This window comes from Aotus nancymaae, unplaced genomic scaffold (assembly GCF_030222135.1).
Source record: "Aotus nancymaae isolate 86718 unplaced genomic scaffold, 86718_ANA_hifiasm-v0.15.2.pri h1tg000022l_1, whole genome shotgun sequence".
NCBI lineage: Eukaryota > Metazoa > Chordata > Mammalia > Primates > Aotidae > Aotus > Aotus nancymaae.
In genome coordinates this window covers 19,393,572-19,419,249 of record NW_026988435.1, presented here as the reverse complement: position 1 = coordinate 19,419,249, position 25,678 = coordinate 19,393,572, and the positions used below count along the sequence as shown (strand labels likewise).

The following is a 25,678-nucleotide window of genomic DNA, read 5'->3' as shown; positions in this document are numbered from 1 at the left end:
ATGTACTGTATCTTAAGTTTGTTTTTCATTGTGTCCTTACCTTTTTCTTCTTCACTGATGATTTGGTGCAAATTCCTGAGATTTTTGGTTTTAGACAGTAGCTCCTGGTATGTTCCCATCTGAGCTACTCTGCCACTTTCCATTAAAACAATAAGATCCATTTGTGGCAGAAGTGTGAGATTGTGTGTCACTAAAATACGAGTCTGAAAAACAAAGTGTTTTATTTCATAGGTTACAAAAGATAGCTTTTTAAAAAAAAGCTATAGTGACTTTTTCTCCTTTACTATTTCAAGTATGATTTTTTATAGGTGCCAGTTTAAGGCAGCATCTATATATTTTACAAGGAATAATGACATGCTGCTAGATGAGAAAATAGTTTGTAAAGTTGATTTTTAACACTTTAGTTCAGGTATTTTTTTCACTCATTAGAAATGAATCAATTTAACTGCAAATTCAAAACAATTTCATATATGTCATTCTTGCTTATTTGTATATATACAGTACCATTACAAAATAGTGTTTAATCCAAGTCATAATGTATACTATTTATTTTTAAGTTATTCATATTATTTTCTCCATACACATACAATGAAGTGTGACATTTTTAATCTTGGGTTTATGTCATTATATAAAGATGTTTGTTTATTTTTACTGAGAAATATATTTTATAATTTTGTACATATATTTTTCAGAGTTCTCTATACGAATAATTCCATAAACACATATTATGAAGAAATAATTGTGGCTTTGGAGTCAGACATAATTTTAAACATCTCTACTGTTCTTGAGTTGAGCAACCTATATCAAGTCATTGTGAGCCCTGGGGTCCTTTGTATGTGAAATAGGGATAAATGAACTAATTTACACTGCAAAATATGGCAGGTACTGGTAAATATTAATTTTCATCCTCTTGGCCCCTTCACAAAACAGTTGAATCACTACTATTGCTATGTTAATAATATTCAGTTTTATGCTTTAAATCATCAATAAAATGATTCGATTTCTAATAACAGTAATGTGCACCAAAACACCATTTTAAAAATCACTTGAGTCAATAACAACTCATTATGGCACATAAATCCCCTTAGGATATGGTATTAGATGAAGAGATAACAATCACATAAATTGTCACCAGAGTAAACTTATAAGTAAAACTTTAAAAATTACCCATTGAAATTTGCCTGTGAAATCACAATCTAAGCATCCCATATTTTCATGTGAAATGTGACTACTTTGCTTAAACAAACAAACAAAATAAATGGAATTTTAGGTACAATGCTAGTCAGATCCCCTGCCCCACAAGAAAGTATAAATGAAACTATGGATACCTTGTTTTTCAAAAGGCCCGAGGACCCTATCACTTTTTCAAAAAGCTGCTTTCCAACATGAACATCCACAGCAGACAAGGGGTCGTCCAGGAGGTAGATGTCGGCCCCACTGTAGACAGCTCTGGCCAGGCTTACTCGATGTTGCTGGCCCCCACTTATAGTCACACCCTGAAGATGGAGCAGGAGAAAAACAAGACTAGAGGAAATGTGTCTACATCTCAAAGCACGTGCAGTTATCTCTAAATGCTCTTTTATAGCATGGATAGATCGCAACCCAGGATGAATGCCGCTCCAATCTTTCTTTATCCAGAACTTTCTAGGCCTATCCCTATCCCATTTCCTAGCATTACTAACTTGTACAAATTAGCAGATATATCTACTTTCTCTTAACTGCTTACTCTCAAAAGAGGATGCTAACAATTAAGGAGAAAATAATTTCTGAATCTCTAATTCTAAAATGTTGTGCCTGTAGAATATTAAACAAGACTTTTGGCTGTCAACCATATACTGATACTACTGATTATTTTTAAATTGACACATAGAAAATTGAAAATACTAGCTAAATTACCAAAGAACTAATCAACATGTCCTATTTTTCTCCCGTAGAAAGATTAGTACAAGTCTTGTTGGCAAAAGTACAACTCTAAGAAGCAAGAATAGGGAATATTCATCACTCCATGTGAGAATTAAAGTTGACATGTACAACCATGTATGAAGAATTATGGGGCCAGGCCCTATTTACTTGATTTATTTTATATTTAGTGTTTACAGATCTGGTTTAAAAGCTCTCAGTGCAGCACAGAACTTAGCCAATGACCTATAATTATAAAATGCCATTGCTTCTTTGCATTTTTCAACCTTCTCCTACTCAGCAAACCTCTTCTGAGTATGACTGTATTTGCAGTACTGTGCTAGTGCTTGGGATTCAAAGATAAGTAAAACAGTCTGTCATGAGGAGGTCACATTTTAGCTACAGGGATTACACACCCTCCCCCCACGCACTCATATACATACACATAAAGCAATGTAATACACACGTGTGTGCATATGCTTATAATAGCACCCAAGTCATGTGTTTGTTGGGAGCATTCAATAAGACTGAACAATTTAGGAAAAATCCAACACTGAGTATAGATACCATCAACATTAGCTATTATCATTCAGTCACTCTTCTTTCCAATTCATCCTCTACCTTGTCATCACGTTTTCTGTAATGTGTCATCATCTTGCTTAAAATCCTTGGATATCCACATCTCCTTCTTTCCATCACTCATGAGCGACAGCAAAAACAGCAAATTATTTAGTACAAATCTAAGATGCTTATATTCTGGCATTAACTTATCTCTTCACCCACTCTCCCAATGTTGTCTTCAAGTGACTGTGGTTTGTCAAGCAGACTAACCTGGTCTTTCATACTGGGCAGAGGCTGTTCACTCTGCTTGGGAGACCACAATCTCTCTTTTTAACTTACGGGCTACTCACACTGAAATGTCCTCCGAAGGCAACTTTTCATCTGGTGTCCCAAAAGAAGTGATTCATTCCCCCTCTTCCTGTCTTGCTGTGCTTTGTGTATTCATTCCATTGCTAGAATTGGCAATATTTATCTCAGTCTCTCTTACTAGCCTATGAGCCCCTACCTGGTTAATTCTTGCATTCCCAACACCCAGAGTCTAAGGCTAGGTGATTAAGAAATACTGGTAAAGACAACTGATGAATATTATTGGCAAAGGTCCACCAGACTGCAAATCCCTGAAAGGCAGAGTGGTAGATCTTTCACTTACCATTGTGAATAAAGGCATATAAGAAATTAATAAATGTGATAAAAGGAAGAATATCAACAGAAAAGATGAATCCAAGTAGGGGAAAAATCTACAGTTATTGCCTTTGTTGTCTCTTAAGCACTTGCAAACAGATTTCCTTTTGAAATATTCAACTACATGTTTAAAGTTCAAATGCAAATTGGGATGAATTTAATCGTAAAAATAAGACATTATAAATGGCAATAGCATTCAATGCTTATATTAAATCTATACTTCGTTTGGATTTGTTTCCCTTTTAAAGGTTTTTACAGTTACAAAATATCAGATATTTCATATTTTTACAGATTGGATTTATCAGCATCTTGTTCAACATGTATTAACAAGTTTGAAGTCACATTTCTGCATTTTAGTTGGTATCCACGTGGGGGAATCATTTTTCATGTGCCCCACTAAAGGAACATATTTAGCCCATGGTCTTGCCTTCTTTAGCTTTAAAATAGAGATGGGAATCCGTGAAATTATTTTGCTTAGAGACGGTGAAGATGCAAGAAGAAATCCAGGGGTTGGAAAAAAATAAATGTATTTAAAACTATTGAGAAAATATAACTGTAAAGTTGTAGATTATAAATGAAGTAAGTCTAGTTGCAAGGTAAATTCTGGCTCATCCTGGATTTTATATATTTCTATATTCTACAATTTGTTATGTATTTCATGCATTACTTTCTATAATATGGTTATTAGATAACATGAGGGCAGGGGTAAAAATGTCTAACAATGTTATGCTCACTCTCTTTTCAGGGATTCAAAACACTCAGTAAGGATTATTTATTCATCTTTACAGCACACATGAATTGTGGGCAGAAGCTGCTTTTGCATTAATGTTTAATTAATGGAGATTTTAGTCAGGGGTTGGAGATAATCTCTTGCGGTTCATACTTCCACTCATGATATATATATTTCTAAATCCAAAACACTGAGCAGACTAATAACTGTTTACTAACACAATGAAAATGAAATAGAACGAAGAGTAAGATGATTGGGAAACAAGTTCCACTTAAGCAAGAATGAGCAAACTTGGAGAAGTCACGTTAATAACAGTGTTGTATCAGAGCTTCTTTAGAACCTGGACTCGGGCGCCACTGCAGGAGACCGGTGCTCTTTTGCTCCTATTCTAGACTTGACTTTGTACACGAGACACAGGAACAAACAAAACTATTAGTCACTCTTTAGAAAGTGGACTGCATTGTGCCAGCCACCAAAACAAAAGTTCGATGATCTAATTAATGGGCTTTTATTCCCCCACATGTATACAAACTACAGAATTTCTGACTGATTTTTAATCTGTTTTCCAAACAGTCAGTTATAAATAATTACTTGTCTTTAGTACTGCCATCTCTTATATAGAAATTACATAAAAATTTCTAAAAATTGTAGTTGTATAGCTCTTTGAGACTTCAGGAAAAAGGCCATCAACATTTTATTAGCACAGCTGAATGGGGTTATGTTACTTCACATGATAAATTATGGTTTCCTTACTCTTTCTCCAATCTCAGTTTGATCTCCCTTTGGTAACTGCTCCAAGTCTGGAAGGAGAGCACAGGCTTCCAATACTTGCTCATAAAACTCTTTATTCATCATGGAGCCAAAGAGGATGTTTTCTTGCAAAATGCAATTCTGAATCCAGGCCTGCTGAGAAACATAAGCCACAGAGCCCTAAAAAAGAAAGAGGTAAAGAAAAAAGCATTCTTAACTAGAGAAAAGGAGAAGTTGCATGCACCACAATAAAGCAACATATTTAATCCATGGTTTTATCTTCTTTAGCTTTAAAATAGAAATAAAAAATTTAATATAGATAAACATAATTATACAGATCATGGTTTAATCTTTTATATCCTTACTGGAATTTCCTCCAAATGATTTCCTTTGTGCTTCTTATTTACTTTCACTGTAGCTTCTATCCAAGTTATCTGTCTCTGGTAGTATTCTCTGTAAGCAGATGCTGAGTGTGTCAGTTTGCTAGAGCTGCAATAACAACATAGCATAGACTGGGTGGCTTAAACAATGGAAATTTATTCTGACGATTCTGGAGGCTAGAAGTCTGAAATCAGGTGTCAGCAAGGTCGATTTCTACTGAGGCCACTCTCTTTAGCTTATCAATGATTGTAATTTTTTGTGCTTCACATGGTCTCTCTCTCTCTCTACCTCTCTCTCTCTCTCTCTCTCTCGTGTGTGTGTGTGTGTGTGTGTGTGTGTGTCTCCTAATTCCTCTTATAAGGACACCAGTGATACTGAATTAGGGCCCACCTTAATGAGCTTATTTTAACTTAATTAGCTCCTTAAACACCTGGTGTCCAAATACAGTCATTCTGAGGCACTAGGAGTTAGAACTTCAACATATGAAATTTGGGGGAACACAATTCGGTCTATAACACTGAATTAGGCTTTAATGTGCAAGTTGTTTATGTGGGATCAACCCTTGTGGAAGGAAAGAAGGAAAGGCGATTAGGCAGAGGGAGAAGCCACACCACGATGCAGAACCAAGAAAGCATTGGCTAATCCTCTAGAGAGCCATGGAGAGAATTGGTCATCACAGCTGTCCCAAGTCAGGCTGAGCAAAAGTGGGACCCTGGGCCAGGCCATTATCTGAAGGCCAGGCCAGCCTTGAAGGACATGACTTGCTGTTCATACTCCCACAGCTGGAACGTGTAGAAGTCCTACTAGTAGGAGAATCTGAGTAGCAAATCTCCATGTGTTCTACATTAACCACTGCTCCCAAATTCATTTTTAAATGATTTTATGTCTTGAAATGATTTTTAAATACATGACAGTCTGCTGCCTAAAATATCTTCTCAACTAACCCTTCTTTTCTAGTAAAAGAACCCACAGTATTTGTACTAGTGGCCTACCTTTCAATCTGCCCCATGGACTCAATCCAAACATTGATTTAGTATTTTAAGTACTGCACAGTCTATAACAATACCAGACACTTGAAGTATTTTCTGGCATACACATGTATGCAACCATTATTAGCCTTTTGATTTCTACCAACTAGTTTAAAGATCAAAGAATAACTTTTAAATCTTCTTTGTTGAGTATGTAAGACACAGAATGGCTTTTGATCAAAAACAATATAATTCTGATCTGACCTGATCTTGAACACAAAAGGAATTGCTCTTAAATTGCCTTGTGAAGTGAATAATCTAACCTTTGCTTAGAACTGCATATTAAATCATCATGTGAGTGATAGTATTTTGAATATTTGCTATATATTAAGCAAGGTGAACAGTGCAGAGGATAAAAAACCAGGTGAAAAAACTAAAGAACATGAAAAAAAAAAAAAGAAACTGCTACGTTAAAAGGTATGGCCTTTCATTGGTATTACAAGAGCTGAAAAAGAGGTGATCAATTTTCACAGGGATGTAAATGTTCTCTTTTATTATTGTTATTTCTTTTCACATACAAATGAAAACATTTTGTTTCATTCTTAATAATGAAACTATAGTAGAAGTTTTGTGAATTCACAAATGGTCTCCAAATCTCTGATGTTTCTACCACAGAATACTGAATACTGAATACTTTTCATGAACAGTGCCTGGTGAGAGCTTTTGATACTGAGAAGAGTAGCAAGTCTATAGTGAAAGCTTAGTGACAATAGGCAGTCTTAGAGTTTGAATACTGTGGATTAAAATATGCCCCCCAAAAATAATCATCCAAAACACAGAAAAATAGAAAGTGCACACAAAAGTACTTTGAAAATGCCATTATAATGTTCACTTTACTTGAATAGAGATAGGATGATACAAATTCTGAATAAAAAATATTTGGGGAAATAATTTAGAGTGTGACACTTCAAATCCTGCCATTGATCCAGGCCAAAAGCTTCCTGAAGGCCAGTGACCAGTTATAAAAACAGATAATATCTTTTGACTTGGGCATCTGTAATTTAATATAAACAAAGAGCATCTTCTCTGTTTTACCACTAATAATGGCATTGTTACAGTTTCTTTCATCACTATGAACACCCTCTTAATCAAAAACATTCAAAGATATCAGAAATAATCCTTAAATCTTATTATGAGAGCCTCAATTGTCATAATAAAGATGATGATCATCATACATATTCATAAAGAGCCAGCTAATACTTTGCCAGGAACTAGGCTAGGTCTTTGCACATTATCCTATGCAATTCTAACCCCAGCCTTTTCAGCTTATTACTATTATTAATGAATTAAGTGAAATCTAGAATTAATATTTTTATCTTTATCAATTTCTAATTATTTTTCAAGATCAAATAAAAGGACACCTCGGCTGAGCGTAGTGGCTCACGCCTGTAATCCCAGCACTTTGGGAGGCCGAGGCAGGTAGATCACCAGATCAAGAGATAGATCCCATCCTGGCCAACATGGTGAAACCCCAGCTCTACTGAAAATACAAAAAAAATTTAGCTGGGTGTGGTAGCACACGCCTGTAGTCCCAGCTACTCAAGAGGCTGAGGCAGGAGAATCGCTTGAACCCAGAAGGCGGAGGTGGCAGTGAGTTAAGATCGTGCCTCTGCACTCCAGTCTGGGTGACAGAGCGAGATTCAGTCTCAAAAAAAAAAAAAAAAAAAAAAAAAAAACCAAAAAACAAACAAACAAAAAAACCAGACAAAAACAAACAGCAACTTCCTCTCGGATTCTTTTTTGAACACTTCAAAGCAGAATTTGTTGTTTTTTATGCTTTAATTCACTTTTTATGTCTAATTTAGACATTTGTTATAAATGATCATGGTATTTCCCTCACTAGACTATGACCTTTGAAAGAAGAGCGGCATATCTTATTCACGTTTACTTCTCTGGCACTAGGTGCTAGGCACATGGCATGGGCTCAGTAATTGCTTAGTGAAAATAGCTGAAAAAACTAAACAAAAATGAAATTAATATGACACACATTATGTTTGTAATGTACACCCAAGGAAAGGTACAGCCATCTTGAAATGCAGAGAAATGGCTAATTGCAATTGCTATGAACAGCATAGTGGTACAAAGATAGTATACTTAAGGTTAAAAAATAGTGGTGTTCATTAAGTGCAATCATCAGAAAAAGTCATAGGAATCATATTTGCTTCTAGACTAGCTAATAGTAATGTTGAGATAACAAAAAATTAGTCACCCAAGGACTGGAATCAGGAAAGATGTAAGGACATAAACAAATATACGAGGAAAAATAAAAGAATTTAGAGTTGACTTTTCCCAGAGAGGAAAGAAAAAAATTAAGAGTGAAGAGATACTGATCTCAGATACATAGGGCTTATTCGTCTTGTCACAGGTAAGAAGGAAAGATTGGGCTACTTAGTATTTTACCTAAGAGTTGATTACATCCAGGGAAAAATTCATTAGGTCATCTACTGTTTCAAAAAAGAAAGCTGATAAAGAACTTGTTGAATTCTTATCATTATCAACCTTTAAGAATAGAACAATTAGTCAAGAGCAGATCTCTCTATGGTTCTGATGCTGAATCTTAAATGTACATTATTAATATCTTTATTTTTCTGAGGTTTATTTTCGGTCAAAGATCCTACCTGTGAGTGGCTATAAGACTTCTTGGAAATGAAATGGCTGTAATTACCTAGGGAATCTTGCTGAATGATAATTAGATACCTAATCAAATTACAATATAAATCACATTCGTTTCTCTATAATTGGTTGCAATTCAGTTAATATCATCAAACAATTACCATAAGCATTTATAAATGATTTGCTGGTGTATTTGGAGATCAGAATTCTGTTACTCATCCACCCCATAGTTAATCAATTTCTATGGAATTGAAATGTTTGTTGTAAACTAGAAATACCCATTAAATACTAGCATCTTCAATTCAATTTGATAAATTCTTATTGACACTAATGACAAATTGGCTATAGCTGGTTACAGTAGGAGATGCTGAAAGAATGTATTTTTGATTTTACCTTTCTTTGGACTATTCCGGTAAGTTTTTCCATTTCCCCAAGAATGGCAGAAAGCATGGATGATTTTCCAGACCCAACTTGCCCTACAACACCCACTAAAGCCCCTTCTGGAATCTTTAAGTTCAAGCTGCATGAGAAAAAAGAAAGAGAGGTGATATAGGAAATTCTTGTTATGTTTTTTTTAATATATATTCCTAGATAAATCACTGTATGCAGCACTTAGCACCATCCCTGAAATTGCTGCTTTTCACCTTTTTCTACAAACACCTACCCTTCCAAAATGCAAACAAATGATCAATAAAGTGCTGCAGGTCGAAGAAATAATAGAAAAAAAGGACAACAAAATCACCTTGAAAATGAAAAGTAAAGTGAGAGGTTAAAAGTCTTACTAATTTCAATATATTAATCTTATTGCAAACCTCTAAAAAATAAAAATATGGAGTATTTTAGAACCCAATATTAACATTAAAAAAATTATCCAAACCATGACTTACTCTTTTAGAACTGGTATTCCTCTTTTATCCCAGGAGAAAGAAGCATCTGTAAACCCAATAGCATGATCTAAGGAAGGAAAAATAATGCAATGATGCATTTTAGAACCAATTATCTTCAGTCCAGAAGTCAAATAAGTAATGAATTCAAAGAGGAAGAGCTGACCTCCTATATACTCTGTTTCAATACTTTGAGGAAGAAGCTCCTTGGCATTGAGAAAGTCTTCCAAACGGCCCAGGGATATCCTTGTCTATCAAAATAAGCACAGATGGAATTTATCTGGGGTTCAAGTAGAACTTAAACTAAAACTATTTATTACGTTTTGTAGCCTGAGTAGAATTCTTTATGCAAATTGAAGTTATTGAGATAAATATAGCAAGCATAATTTGAATTGTGTTAATGTTATAAATATGTTCTTTCCTAAAGAGAAAAGGCTGTTTCAAGAATCAAAAATCAAAACTAATGTCATCTATGCAGAAAGGTATGAGAAAAAGAAACAAAAATCCAATTCATTATTCTAGAATAACCATAATAATTGCTAGTTAATAATTGTAGAAAGAATAGTCTTTTCCCAACTTCTTTGAGGTATAATTGAGAAAAATTATACATATTTAAGGTGTACAACATGATTTTTTAATATACATGCACATTTTGAAATGATTACCACAATCAAGCTAATTAGATTATGTGTCACCTCACATACACACCTTTATTCTCCTGTGTATATGAATACCTAACATCTACTCTCTTAGCAATTTTCAGCTATACAATACACTATTATTAACCACAGTCTCCGTGTTGTATGTTAGGTCTGCAGAATATATTCATCTTGTAATTGGAAGTTTATAATCTTTGATCAACATCTCATTCACCTACCCCACCCAATCTCACCCTTGAGCTCTAATACACACTTTTCTTCACTCTGCTTCCATAAGTTAGACTTTTTTAGATTTCACATATACGTGAGATAATATAGTATTTGTCTCTCTGTGTCTAGTTTATTTCACTTAGTATGATATTCTGCCATGTTGAATACTATTAAACTGTGTCTATATTTTCTTTAGCAATTTATCTGCAATGGCCACTTACGTTGTGTCTGTATCTTGGCTCCTGAATAATGATGTAATGAACATGGAAGTGCATATCTTTTCAAGATAGTGATTTTATTTCCCTTGGATATTTACCCATAAGTGGGATTTCTGTCTCATATGGTAATTCTATTTTGAATTTTTTGAGGGACTTCCATACTGTTTTCCATAACGGATATACCAATTTGTGTTCCCACCGATAGTATACAAGAATTCCCTTCTCTCAACATCCTTGCCAACACTTGTTTTTCTTTGACTTTTTGATAATAGCCATACTAACAGGTATGGCTATTACTACAGGTATGGTATTTCCTTGTGCTGTAGAAAAATTAGGTCTTAAAAGCAACTTTAAGATTGGTGAGTGAATTCTACTACTGATGATAAATAAAACTATAATGTTGACAATAATAATTATAGTAAAATAGTAAATAGTAATATAGTAAAATAGCTATAAAATGTTTAGCTACAGTAGGATAAATAAAATTAAATTGTTTTCTGGAAACTGACTCACATAAAATTTCTAGTACATTTTTATTTACTTTGTGCTAGGGGACTTGCATTGTTAGCACATAAGATGTAATTAGGTTGTGGTTTTGTTTACCACGTGTGTCAAATCAGAACATACAGCTAGCTTTTCTTTCTTTCCATTTTGGAAAATTGTTCTCCTTAAGTGAAGGCAGCAGTGTACTGCTAGGCATTGGAAAAGACTTTGATACCGGACCTTTAGCTAGATTCTAATTTCAAATGTAGAACAAAAGTGTTACTCTAAGAATTGACATTTTCTTTAAGAGGAGTGTGTTATGAAATCAAAGCTAAATGCATCACATCAATGGTTCTTCTATGCCCTCTGTTGGTTATTTTAAGAAAAATAACATTAAAAAGTTGTAACAAAAATTGCTTCATTGGTCTTTACTATTCAATAATGTTACTCCTTTTTCAAATAATATTTGTTAAAGAGGAAAGTTCTTAGATTAAAGGGATGATTCCAATCAGCAAATAGTCACTTTGTTTATGAATCTAGATTTGAGGAAAAGAATTCAATGGCGAATGGCCAGATGACGAAACCTGACATCCAAAAAATGTGACCAGAAATCTCAGGGCAAAAGGATCAAGGAACTTTTTTGGGTTTCCTGTGGCTATAGCATCCATCTACTCATTGTATCTAGCCTCCAGGAACTAGGGATTACAACTAAAAGCAGTCTGACCCAGATATCTCACATGTGGCTTGTTGGCTGACTGATATTATCAATGTGCTTTTCTCCCTGGTTATTCATCCAGTATAGATGAAATGCTGCTGAACTCTGGGAAAACATTTGATCCAATTTCATATAAAGCATCTAATTAAAAATTTTCCATTGGAAACAGAAAATGAATCCTGTGATGGCATAGTGGCTAACACCAGCTTTAAAAATGCTAAGTAAAGAACCTAACACTTAACAAGAAAACAAAATAATACACTGAAATATTTAAAAGTCACTTTGATGGGGAAAAAACCACAAGCAAGGAAGACATGATTCTTTTTATTCTATAATGTTCTGTATTACTTATTAATTCAGGAAGACTAATTTTGAGTGCAGCATTAAACAACCACATGAAGTGAAATAAAATAAAATAAATAAAAAGACAAAGAAACAAAATGTCCCAAAGCATAGATTCCAGTAGAGGAATGTTTAGTTTTAGGTACTCTATATGTACCTGGATCACAGCTGAGATCACCCCTGGTAACTCAAACAGAGGAATCCTTAAAATATTAAACAAAGACATCGATGTGAACACTTTAGTGGCTGTTAAAATGTTTTCTTCATTCAGTAAGAAATAAACACGAAAGGTTGCCAGGGACACCTAAAAAATAGATATGTTATTTTCTTCAAATTTCTACTGATAACAACATTATTAGTTACGGTCCCAAAAATGAGAAAAAGAAAATCTAAATAATTTTGTTTGTTTCCTAAAATTTAATACTCTTGCTGAAGAACATAAAATATATTTTAGTACAGGTCATAAAATCATGTGTCTTGGGCAATGACATCCTTGAGAACATGTAGCCCAGAGCTTTGCTTTTAAGACATGTTATATTCTTACTACAGTTATTATTCCCATTTACATTGTATACCAGTTCATCTTTTCTTTAAAATTCAGAAGTTTTATGTAAACCTATTTTCCAGTTGCATGTGCATACATTCTGACTTATATATAATAATTATGCTTTCTTTGTGTCATAAGATTAACTGAGGAAGATATGAATAAACCAGGGCTAAGATTTATATTTGTTCTTATAAGTTTCATTTAGAAAAGGCAGGAAAAATTCATTCATGAATGAGAATGGATTTACTGTCATGTATTTAGTCCGGGCTTAAGCAAATACATCTTGGATGGTTTTACCAATGTATTCCAAATGTATATATTGCTTTCACTTCCATAGTACTCAAATATTTGTTGAAAAAAAATTTAAATTATCCACAAGGAGTAGCAACTTTGATTAAAATTGATGCATGCTCCAGTTACATGTGGCTTGCTTTTTCCCTGGTTTTGGTCCATGGCTTCATATCCCAAGGCAATTTATACTCTAGTTAAAATAGCATGGGATTCCCAATGTGTATTACATGGTATAATAGAAAGAGAATAATGTCACTTGATGTGAATTAGCCTCTAAATACTAGTTTTATAATTTTGAGGATGTTTCCAACTACTCTGGACTTCCATTTCCTCTTGTGAAATGATAAAAATAATGCCTTACTATTATGAGATTGAAATAAGGCAATGTATCTAACTTTCCTGACATTCAGTAACAACTCAATAAATGTTGCTTCACTTCTCAACTCCATTTAATGTGCCCTTTGAGTCTGCTTAAAAGGAATTAATCATGCATATCAAACTTTAAAACTGGAATGAAATTCTGAAAGGTAGATTATGTTTTTAAGAGATAGAGGCATATATGAAATCCCTGAGAAATTTACAGAAAAGTAAAATCTTATTATATTTAAAAAAACAGGCCAATGAAAACACATACAATATTTTCTCTTTTTTTTACTTTTGTTCTCTAATCCACATAAGTTAATGAATGTATTTCTTTAAAATTTTAATTCAGATACATACAATTTAAATTTATACATCTTAATTCCAAGTAATTGGGAGTTAAATCTGTAAATCAGATTTGAAAATCAAAACAGGAAATATGACATACACTCACCAAGAATGGAATGAAAGTTAATGTCAGCATGGAAAATACAGTAAGATACCTAGCTGATTTTTGAAATTCCAATTCCTGATCTCGAATTTTGGTAATCTTATTTTTATAGGAGGGTTCCCATGCATACAGTTTGAGGATCTGTAAATGATTCAGACAATAATTATCTGACAATCTATATCATAGAAGAAAAAAAGCACACATACTAACAAATGCCATACACACACACACACACACACAAATGCCATACACACACACGCCATACACACACACACACACACAATTGTGAAAGTAAAAAATGATGGTACAACCATAAAGAAAACTAAACTGCTCCCACTTTGGTTGAATCAGAATGTTTTCTTAAACTGTGGTATTTTGGGGATGGGAGCAGAGCAGAAAGAGGGAATCACCATCTTCCAGCCTTAGGTCCCCATCACTCCCAATAACTTACTTCTAAGCCAGACTCTGGCAACATGCCAGCTCTAGGTATGAACTCCAAAGAACTCCATAGACAGTTTTGGTCTAGCTCAGTTCTGTCACTCTTCCTGCTGGTCCAGCTCTGACTTCTGTCTATTATCTGTTTCCTAGAGCTAAACTTGTTTCCCTGGCTTTCCAGTTTCTTCAAGACAGATGTTTTGGGACTTCAAGCCATTCTCTGAAAGGTGACTTGTGTTTTGAGATTGTAAACTATTTTCTGAGGCAGAAAATGTGGGGAAATACGATCCTACACTGGCTTATTTCATATACTTTAGAGTGAATTGATTTACATTCAAATTACAGCTCTGTCTCTATGTGATGCTTAATTTTATGTGACTGCTTGACTGGGCTATGGGGCCCAGTTGTTTGTTCAAACACGAGTCTAGATATTTCTGTGAAGGTATTTCTTAGATGTTGTTAGCATTTCAATTAGTTAAACTCTGAGTTCGACGATTACCGTCTGTTTTATGAGTGGTCCTTATCAAATCAGTTGAAAGCCTTAAAAGACTGAGGTTTCTCAGGGGGAAGGAAGTCTGCTTCCAGATTGCCTTCAGGTTCAAGATTGCAGCATCAACTTTTGCTAGATTTTTCAGTTTGCCCACCTGTTCTACAGACTCTACACTTACCTGCCCCCACAATCAGATGAGATGGTTTCTTAAATCTCTATTCATACCTCTGTATATCTATATCTCTATTTATGAAATCTCATATTGATTCTGTTTCTGTGGAGAACTCTAATACACTCTCACTGGTTCTGTAAATTTAGACCTGCCCCTTAACTGCTCAGTGCCTTTGTTTCTTAGTTAATAAAATGGAAATGGGGAATCTTTTTCTGGGGTTTATAAGAATTCCATGAGAAAACACATATAGAGTAATAAGCACAGCATTTGATGGACAGAAAATATTTAATAAATTGTAGCAATTATCAGGATTACCAGAGAGAAGCTTTATGACACCGTTGTCAGACCCCAAGGATACTGACTGTTCTCACTTTTAAACTATTCTAGCTTTCCTAGGGAAAAATAATTTGCAACATATTTTTTATAGAATAGCATTTATATGATCATTTGTATTCCACATAAAATAATCTAAATGACGTGTCATCACTTCCCCTGTATAAATCTGCCTTTACATTGATGGGTGTGTTATTGCCATTCTTGCCTGCTTCATCCCATCTTTTCAACGTAATTCCTTAAAATAAGTAATATTTTGTGACTTTTAGGATATTCGTGTTCACTTGTGTGAGAAACAAAAAGAAAATGGCTGCATTTTATTTGGCTTTGCATTTAAATGTTATTTTAGTGGTAAGTATTCCTACATATCTGAAATCTTAAATTTTCTGCCCACAATTATATATCTATAATCACTGTGAGATATTGAGAACAGTACAAACTTCATTTGTATTGCTATACTCAAAATAGTCAAGTCAAAGGCATATTCCTTTTATATTACCTTAATTCCATGTAGGATTTCTTTCAGCAGCTTTATCTGTTTATCTTTGATCCTTCTTTGGCTTTTCTATTTAATAGAAAGAAAATTTAAAAATATATGATAAAGTTGATAATACTTTTACTGATATGGCCATAGCCATTTTAAAAATATGGTCTATTTTCTCTATGCTATTTAAGATTTAGTGGATAAAAGCCTCTTACAATATTTATACATTATTCTATTGACAATGGTGGAAGATAGTTATAAATAGGTAACAAACATAGCCAACAGGAGAATAAAACCAGTATAGAATAGTATAAAATATAATATTTATTTAGATGTAATTTGTTTAAAATTGAATAATAAAATAACAATCACATCCTACTAAAATAGAACACATTTCTAAAAGCTCCATTAACTATTTATATACATACTTATAATAGAAGTGTCACAGGAATAAAAATAAGGCTCTCTATAAATTTCATTTGTTCTTTAAGAATTAGAATAATTAAAATTTATATTTTCCAATACTCTTCCTTTTCTTTTTATCAATGTTATGCAATTGTATTTTATTCAAATATTTAACAATTATCATACTATTTTATACTTGTTTGGGTATCATTTCTTAAGTGTTGTCTCCATTACCATTGGCACTTTATGTTATATGCACAGGTATTTGTATATCTTATAAAAATTCATTTACAAGCTAATATCCATCATATTCTGTGTGTGATTTAATACAATAATATTATGTGTGTGATTTAAAGGCATATTTTCTATTTAGTATATTTGGACATAATATTGAAATCTCTTTGAAGGTTCTAGGAATCTAGATTAAGGTTCAAAAAATATATTTCCATTCCTAATAATGTGCTTTTAAATAGCAGTTTTAGAAATCCAGAATATATTTTTTAAAACTAGTTAAAAGTATTTATTATAACTATAAACAAACCTGTTATTCTAAACACTAGCACGCTAAGTACCTTTACTTCAAAATTATATGCCATTTTCTAGTTTTTATGTTTAAAGAGAAGTCATCTTTTATTTGAAAAAATAAGAAAAATATAAAATACTATACAATTTTTAGTCCCTTAAGGGTATTAAAGTAATAAGTAAAAATCTATCCTCCTGTCTAATTCTACTTTACAGGTAACTATTCTTAAAAGACTGCTGCTTTATCTTCAGATTCCTTCTATGCTTATGCAGTTATATTTATAGCTATGTATCTTCATTTATTTATCTCTCCATTGCACACATGTGTATAGATATATTCACATTTTAATAATGGATCTATGATATAGATACATACATGCTTGATATACATGCATATATTTAATCTACTTTTTGCTCTAAAATATGACTGACATATTCCCATGTCAATATATATTGTTAATCTTTGATCCATTTAAAATAATGTTTTCATAAGCAATACATCCGCCTCTGTTAATTTGACATATGAAAGCATCTATCTCATTGCAGTATGATTTCCTTGAGTTCAATGGACTCTATGGTTTCTCCATTTTCATATAGGACAGCATAGTGCACAATCTAACACATGACGAAATGTGAAAACATATATTGATGGTAAGATGAATGAGTGAATATAAAGGAAGAATATCAACAATAATTTAGTGAAGCATTTCCTGTCTGCTTGCTGCAGTAGTCCACTTTTGAAACAACCAAGTGTACCCCTACCTCCAGGCTGCACACATAGTGTTCCCTTTGCTTGATATGTCTTTTCCTCAGATGTCCACATGAATTACTCCTTCACCCTGTTGATACACCATTTCCTTCCTGAGGAGTTTCCTGGTTCTAAATGTAATATGGCATCCTTGGTCTCTTCATCACCTTATCTTTGCTAAATCTTCTTCATATGCAAATTTTTTCTATCTATTTATTTACTTGCTTAATGCCTGTCTCCTCCACTGCCCCCATGAGGGCTGGAACTTGTCCATTCTCCTCACTGCTGTGCTTCCTGTGCCTGGAACACTGGCTGACATAAGATACATGCTTAGTCAATACTGGTTGAATGAATAAGTCAATAATAAATTTGGATGACTTCCATTTATAACTCTTTCTATATGACTAGCTAGATGGTGATTGTTAGCTGCAGTCAGAAAACTCAGCTGCTGTTTGACGCATGTAACATGAGGCAGTCATTTTCTTACCTTTAACTTTTTTATTTTAGTTGCAGCTAAAGCATTTATTGGTATAACAAATACAAGGACTGCCACCCCTGCTAGCACTGCTGGACCCAGCTCTTGCCAAAGGAGAGAAATGACCATCAGAATTTGAAAAGGAGCAGACCAGAGGAGATTGAGGTTTGATGTCATGTCCATGAGTTGCTGAGCATCTGCTGACATCAAGTTAATAACTTCTCCAGTGGAAAACTTTTGTCGAGAAACATTTGACAAAAGTAGGGTCTATAAAAAGAGAAGCAAAATGTCTTAGAGTTATGTGATTATGGGACATCTTTATAGTCAAACAATGGTAACTTTTAAAATCAATTTTTAATATTAGAAAAATGTACAAGGTTATTTATGTATTGGGGTATTATAAAACCAAGAGACGTGATTTTTAGGTGAGGAAATATAATTACTGATTAAAGTATATAGTTTTGGAATAAATTGTTTATTGGTAGAGAGTTATGTTTGGGTTTTTAAACTATAAGAATTTATGGAATACTATGCAGCCATAAAAAGGAACAAGGTCATGTTCTTTGTAGGGACATGGAAGGAGCTGGAAGCCATTGTCCTTAGCAAACTAATGCAGGAACAGAAAACCAAACACCACATGTTTTCACTTATAAGTGGGAACTGAACAATGAGAACACATGGACACATGTGGGGAATAACACACACTGAGACCTGTCAGATGGGTGGAGGCGGAGGGAAGGAGAGCATCAGGAAAAAAAGCTAATGAATACTGGGCTTAATACCTAGGTGATGGGTTGATCTGTGCAGCAAACCACGATGGCATATATTTACCTATGTAACAAACCTGTACATCCTGCACATGCACTCTAGAACTTAAAATAAAAGCTGAAGGAAAAAAAAAAAAAAGAACCCTCAATAACTTGTTAATTACCAAAACAAAAAACAAAAAGCTAAAAAACAAAAACAAAAACAAAAAAACTCTGTTCTATATATATTAAGGCTCTCCTCCATTTGGTGGTGTCCCCAAAATGTAAACCACCTAAATGTTATCAATAAAAAGTACACAAATGAATCAATGAATATCTAATAAACACTAATGAATAGTTTTATGATAGAAATTATGGAAAATTAAAAAAGGACACAGTTTTAATTCTCAAGGTGATTACAATCTGTCTGTAAAGCTACACACAAACACATACACACACACACTGTTTTGGTGTAAGTGTAAAAACAGTTAATAAAGGCTGTGGGAACTTAGAGATAAAAGTACTGAAAAGGTGTCATGGAACAGATACAAATACACCTTTTCTTCCAAGTCTCAATTCTCACTCTCCCCAAGTGCATACTATTTATTATGTGTATTCTGAATCCAATATTCCCAAGCATAATTATTAGTAACTTCTTATGAAAGATGTAGATAGAAATTGATTTATTTAATTATCCTTCCATTTAAAATTTCCAGTGAAATACATAAACAACTGTAAAAGTAGTGGGAGATTTGTATTTGTACTGGAAACTGGACAAAGGTTCATGTATATGTAAAAAATTTTATGGAATCTTCACTGCATTGATTTAGAGAGAGACAGGACTGAGAGTTGGAGATAGCAAGAGAAAATGAGATACAGGAGTCACTTTATTTAATTAATTTAAAAAAAAACAGTGGAAGAAACCATCTGGAATATAAAAGATGGGCCCACAGTGAAACAGATAACCAGGTATATGTCATTAGCTATTTATATGTTTTCTTTGGAGAAATGATTATTCATCCTTAATAAAAGAAGACAATTCTACGATATGAGACAACATGGATGAACCTTAGATGTTATGCTAAGTGAAATAAGCTAGACACAGAGAAATAAATACTGCATGAGTTCACTTATATGAAGTATCTAAAATGGTAAGTTTCATAAAACCAAAGACTGGAATGGTGGTTCCAAGCGTGGAGCAGAAGGGGAAACTGTGAAGTTAGTCCTCAACAGGTACAAAGTTTCAGTTAACCAAGGTGAATAAACTCTAGAGATCTGCTGTAATATATTGCACCTATAGTTAACAATAAATGCATTTTAAGCTTAAAATGTGTTACGATGATATATTTCGTGTTTTTTTAAAATAATGAAAGAAAAAATCAATTGCTTTTACATTATTAGAGAAAATACTAAAAAATATTATATAACGTTGTTTGTATGGCATTTCTAACACTAGGAGAACTTTTTATTTTTTTCAATATCTTTTTCTGCCAATAAACTTTTACATTTCTTAAAGGAACTACATCTACAAGCTAGAAGGGCAATTTAGTTACCATTTATTGCTTAACTATACAATCTAAGCTGCTTTTTTGTTATATGAAACAACTTGAAAGAATACTGTAATACATACCAATTAAAGTGGATGGTGTAACATTTCTAGAATTGTCTGGTAGGAAGTATTTTAGTCTGTTACAAGAGGAAGTGTGTGACTCATATGAAAAAAAAAGATCCTATCTTGAAAACATAAAACAATGTTAAAAGTTTGGAAGCTTCTAAGTACTCTTCAATCAAAAGGAAAATTAGCCAGGTCATTTGTTATCTAATAACTTTTTCTAAGAAACTGTTACTGTAAAATTCTATCCAAGTTTTAGATTTGTTTTTGACAGTATTTTCATATCGTATAAATTTTAATACACACACTCTCACACAGACATATACAGCTGTGTGGCTCTTCTCTTTTCTAAACTTCATTAATTTCACTAATTGAATTAAGCTCTAAGATAATCCGCATGAACCAGATAAAGTTCCAAGCCCCACAGTCTTGACTGGATCATGGGGGCAGTTTCCCCCATGCTGCTCTCATGATAGTGAGTGAGTTCTCATGAGATACGATGGTTTAAAAGTGGCACTTTCCCCTTTGCTCTCCCTCTCTCTCTCCTGCTGCCATGTAAGACCTGCCTTGCTTCCTTCACCTTCTGCCATGATTCTAAGTCTCCCGAGGCCTCCCCAGCCATGCAAAACTGTGAGTCTATTCAATCTCTTTTCTTTATAAATTACCCAGTATCAGGTAGTATCTATATAGCAGTGTGAAAATAGACTAATACAACCCCTCATCAAGAAAAGGACCTGAGACCAGTTTTACCCTATTCTAGTCACAAGTCCCTGATGAAGTATGGCCAGTTTCAGACAAATATGAGTCATCTGGAATTCTAAAACCTGTAAAGAAGAAGGAAATTTTAACCACCCTTGTTCATCTCATGGAGAAAGACTTGTGTCTCCTGTTACATTGTAATATCCACTGCAGGGTCCGCAGAGTGGGCTTGATAGCAATACTCCTTTGCTCTTCCAGTGTCCCTTGATCTTAAGCAATCTCTAAGGAACTGTACAAGGTCTTTCCCCTGTAGTCACCATTCCCACTTTGCAACAGACTCAACAATGACATTTGTTTCCCTTTTTGTTTCTAATAGCTTGCTCTAATTCTTACTTCAGTCCATTCTGCTTTTACATTTAAGGTGTTGGGACTTAGAACATGATACCCCAAAATATGGCACCTAGGCATGCTGAGTGCTTGGAACTGAGGAACGTTGGGAGAGTCTCAGAAGCAAAGTCTGTCTGACCCTCTCCAGCCCTTTTGTCTCCCACTCCTCTTTCTTTCCTTTTTCCAAAAGTGAATCATGGGAACTGGAGCCCCTCTCCCCACAACAAGACATTTAACTAAGAAAGATTCTCTCTTGAAGACCATCATTCCAAAAGGGTCCTGTACAATATCCAGGGAAAGGAATACTATACAGAGAGGCCAGGAAGAATCTGAAGGGCCATGCTTTCCCCTCTCAGTCCATTACTATTAGATCATACCCTTGTCTGATCACATTTCTATACTCCTGTATATTCTTTATAGAACCTAAGCATAAAAATAGGCAGTTTTCCCTTGATTGTTGGGTTTTTACTTCTGAAGATGTAAAATTTAATTAAATTAACTTGTTTTATTTTTCTCTTTTTAACCTGTCTTACGCTATAGGAGTGTTCACTGCAACTCTTACAATGGGTGAAAAGTGGTATTACACCTATCTGTCCCTACGAAGACTGCTTTTATTTACAGCAGTTTTAGGTTCACAGCAAAACTGGGAGAAAGGTACAGAGAAATCCCATATACTCCTACCGGCCACCCCCATTATCAACATCCTCAACAGAATGGTACATTTGTTACAGCTGATGAACCTACATTGACACATCATTATCATCTGAAGTCTGTAGTTTGCATTAGGATTCAGTCAGTGTTGTACATTCCATGGGTTTGGACAAATGTATAATGACATATATACACCATTATAGTATCATACAGAGTGGTTTATTGCTCTAGAAGTTATCTATGCTCACCTTTTATGCTTCTAAATTCACTCTTTCATGGCAGTTTAGTCTTTTATGCTTGTAAATCCACCTACATCTCACGTCTAAACTCCAATGCTCTAATCATGGAATAAAATCCTGTTCCATATGGACTATATATCAAAACAAGTGTAAGCATTCAATCCAGTTCCTAGATTCTTCTATATCTTTATGCCATATTGGAGGCAGCATATACTGCCTCTAGAATTAGGACTGGAACAGCCCCTCTAATCCTGTATTTGGACTGAGTTCCACAGAGCTAAACTCTGCTGCAAGTTCAGTTACCATTTACTGCTCAATTTGTCCTTGGCTTTCCAAGATCCATAAAATCATTTCATGCCCCACTGTGGCCCAACAGAGCAAAATGGCCTGTAATGCTTCGTGTCCAGCTCAGCCCAAATTAGAATATTGCCTTCCCCTTACACAAAGTCAGTATTTCTCTCAAAGATCTTTTCTGGACTGTGTGAAAACTTCCTTAATTATATACAACCCTTGTAGGTTTCCTGTTCATCTGATCTCTTATAAAATCTGCATTTAGTTCTACACGTTTGTTATTTATGCTAACACTTCCCTCAATTTATTTGGAAAGCAGGGGCTTATTTGTTCATTAATTCATTCATTTATTCAGTCATCCAAATGTAATAAAGTATAAAAGTCATTGTCTTACATGATAAGGATACAATAGGTAAATAAATTTCTATTCCAAATCCTGAAAAACCCACAATTTATATCAGAGTGCACAGTAGGAACAAAGTACACCTGTTGGTTGGGTAACTAGTTGATAACTAGGGGAAAGAGAAAGCTCTTTAACTGTTTATAATTATGTTGTAAATAAAAGACCCTGGATGGTAAAGAGATAGTGCTTAAAATGATATTTTCAAAAATAGACTAACTAAACCTTAGGGTTATGCCCGAAATAAAGATCAGCCAAGTTTGAGAGGCAAGACTTAGAATGACAGAGAAGCGGAGAATGACTCTATGAAAAAGAATGACTTTGTTGCATAAAAATGAAGTTCACAGAGGAGAAGGAAAAGGTAATATGAATATTGAAAATAATTTTGTGAAAAGGAGAACTTTTATTGATGCATACATATAGAAAATCATGAAAATATTCAATTCCATTCACTTTCTGAGGAGCAGTTAAGGTGACATAAGATTAAACAATGATTATCAGTTAATTTCATGGATTAGAGCTGACTGGGAGTTGTAAAGACCTTATCTATGTAGAGAGAGTATACACTAAAGAGAAATTAATGCAACCAATATTAATGAGTCAAATTTATTTTAAAGCAAAACAAATGTATATGCAAAGGATTTCCTAAGGACGTTTTGATACACTCTCCTATTTTCCTAGTCCCCTTATTTTAAAGCACATAGGGAGTAGTCCATCTACAAATGAGGATTCCTTGGAATTTTTACCTTTTTGTAGATCAGTCCATTTACAGCTGTTTTAACTTTTGCTGAGGTGAGCATGTTAAAACGTTGATACTGCTGAAGAATCAGAGTTTGCGAAAAGACTACAACAAAAAGTGCCATTGCATAACCATAGCCATTCCAGCCAAAATCTGAGCTGTGTTCACAGAAAATGATCATTTGCCTGAATGTCATAAAAATCGAGAAAGGGGTAGAAACATTAAACATCTGAAGTAAATGCTTATGAGAGTTTATTATTGTCAAAATGTTAGACACACACAGACACACACACACACACACACACACACACACTCCTACATGTTCTTTTTCTCTACTGGGTTAATTTGGTATTTGTCCCTTTTTTAAAAAAGCAAAATCAGCAACCCCTTCCACCGGCTTGTGAGTAAGAGGTTATTTTCTGGTTTCACACAACAAGCTCATCAAATAATTAACTTTTCTGGTTTAACGTCATCAGAAAAGTTGACACATAGATTCATTTAAAACTTCATTTTTTCCTCAAAATTATGTGTTTTATTGAATATAGAGAAACATAGCAACCAGGATCTTTTAGTATGACACACAGGTGATGTTTTCTTAAAAGGCTTGATTTATATCTCACGTTTGTTGTCACTTTTATCTATAATCAATTTATTTTTTCTCTACTTTTCCTATTTCCTCCTAAGTTTGTGACAGCATGATCATGATCATGATGATTAGAGTTAATGCTGGCGTGCAGAAAAACAGTGGGGATGGTTTTAGTTATAATATCTTGGTAGTCCCTCAACTATAAACAGTGACTAAAACTTAGAGTGCCTGATGTTCATTGGTAATAATATTTTAAACATGATTTCACCCTTTTTAAACTGCTTCAATGTAATTGAAAATAATATTAAATTTAAAAGACTACATAAGCCATGCAATATGGTGAAAACAATTTGGGCATATACTCTGACATACTACAAGTTAATATGTCATTTATTTTGCAGGTCTACAGTTTGGGTTTTATTTAGTAGTCCCTTCTATTTCATATGTAAAAGGAATAGTATTAGAGGTTTGATAAATGGACCTTTTTCACTGTAAACTCTGGATATGCAAAAATGTTCTATATCATTGTAAAGAGATATTTTGAGTGAATCCATAGGTTAGTAGAACTAGAATGAAACCATATGCAATTAGGTTTGACTATATCTACACTTTCCTTAAAAAATATTATATTTAAAAACTAATTCTTTATAAAAGTTTATTTTTTTTTCTTGAGACAGGGTTTTACTCCTGTTGCCCAGGCTGAAGTGCGGTGGCAGGCTCTCAGCTCACTACAACCTCTGTCTCCCAGGCTCAAGAAATCTTCCTGTGTCAGCCTGCCGAGTAACTGGGACTATAAGTATGCACCACCACACCCAGCCAATTTTTTATTTTCAGTAGAGACAAGGTTTCGTCATGTTGCCTAGGCTGGTCTCGAACTCCTGACTTCAAGTGATCCTTCCATCTTGGCCTCACAAAGTGTTGGGATTACAGGCGTGAGCCACCACATCCAGCCAAAAGTTTGAATTTTTAAGTGATAAATAAAGCATAGATTTCTAGGCTTTGATCTATTTATTGACAATTTGGACAGCTACTGTGTGAAAACTTCATAGTAACTTGTCCAAATTGCTTTATCAACCAAGTACTTAAAAATATTAACTTTATTAAAATTAGAGTTTAGAATAAAAATATATAAGTGTCTCTAATAGTAAAACCTCTGGGTATGGAAAATTATTTGGAGCATTGTATATTCTCAACAATACTATTAAATTATCCAACACCCCACATATACATAATAACAGCAGAAAGTTCTGTATTTCTTAATTGATGTCACCCATTGGGACACCTGCTTTTTACAAAAGCAACTTGCTAAATGCCTTCTTGCTATATGAATTACACTTCCTGAAAGAGTAGCACTATTCTTATCGGGCATATATCTACCAATTCTACTTTTTCCTTTTTCATAAAAACAAAATAACTGAATGACTAACATCAGGCACTGCAGTGGCTCAAATTAATTGAGAA

At 34.0% G+C, this 25,678-nt stretch overlaps 1 protein-coding gene across 3 annotated transcripts in view; it reads right to left on the bottom strand.

Moving 5' to 3' along the window:
• LOC105711824 (multidrug resistance-associated protein 1-like) overlaps positions 1-25,678 on the bottom strand; it is an 85,424-nt gene that overhangs the window by 41,958 nt on the left and 17,788 nt on the right. For 2 of the 3 annotated variants that reach the window (XM_021671954.2, XM_064380043.1), the window contains exons 5-15: positions 23,639-23,816; positions 17,880-18,134; positions 15,733-15,798; positions 13,807-13,944; positions 12,312-12,458; positions 9,694-9,778; positions 9,531-9,597; positions 9,037-9,163; positions 4,625-4,801; positions 1,329-1,496; positions 41-203 (exon numbers count right to left, since the gene is read on the bottom strand). In XM_021671954.2, coding sequence (XP_021527629.2) covers positions 41-203; positions 1,329-1,496; positions 4,625-4,801; positions 9,037-9,163; positions 9,531-9,597; positions 9,694-9,778; positions 12,312-12,458; positions 13,807-13,944; positions 15,733-15,798; positions 17,880-18,134; positions 23,639-23,816 — 1,571 coding nt within the window. The remainder of the gene's footprint in view (positions 1-40; positions 204-1,328; positions 1,497-4,624; positions 4,802-9,036; positions 9,164-9,530; positions 9,598-9,693; positions 9,779-12,311; positions 12,459-13,806; positions 13,945-15,732; positions 15,799-17,879; positions 18,135-23,638; positions 23,817-25,678) is intronic. The other variant, XM_064380042.1, reaches the window with a different exon arrangement.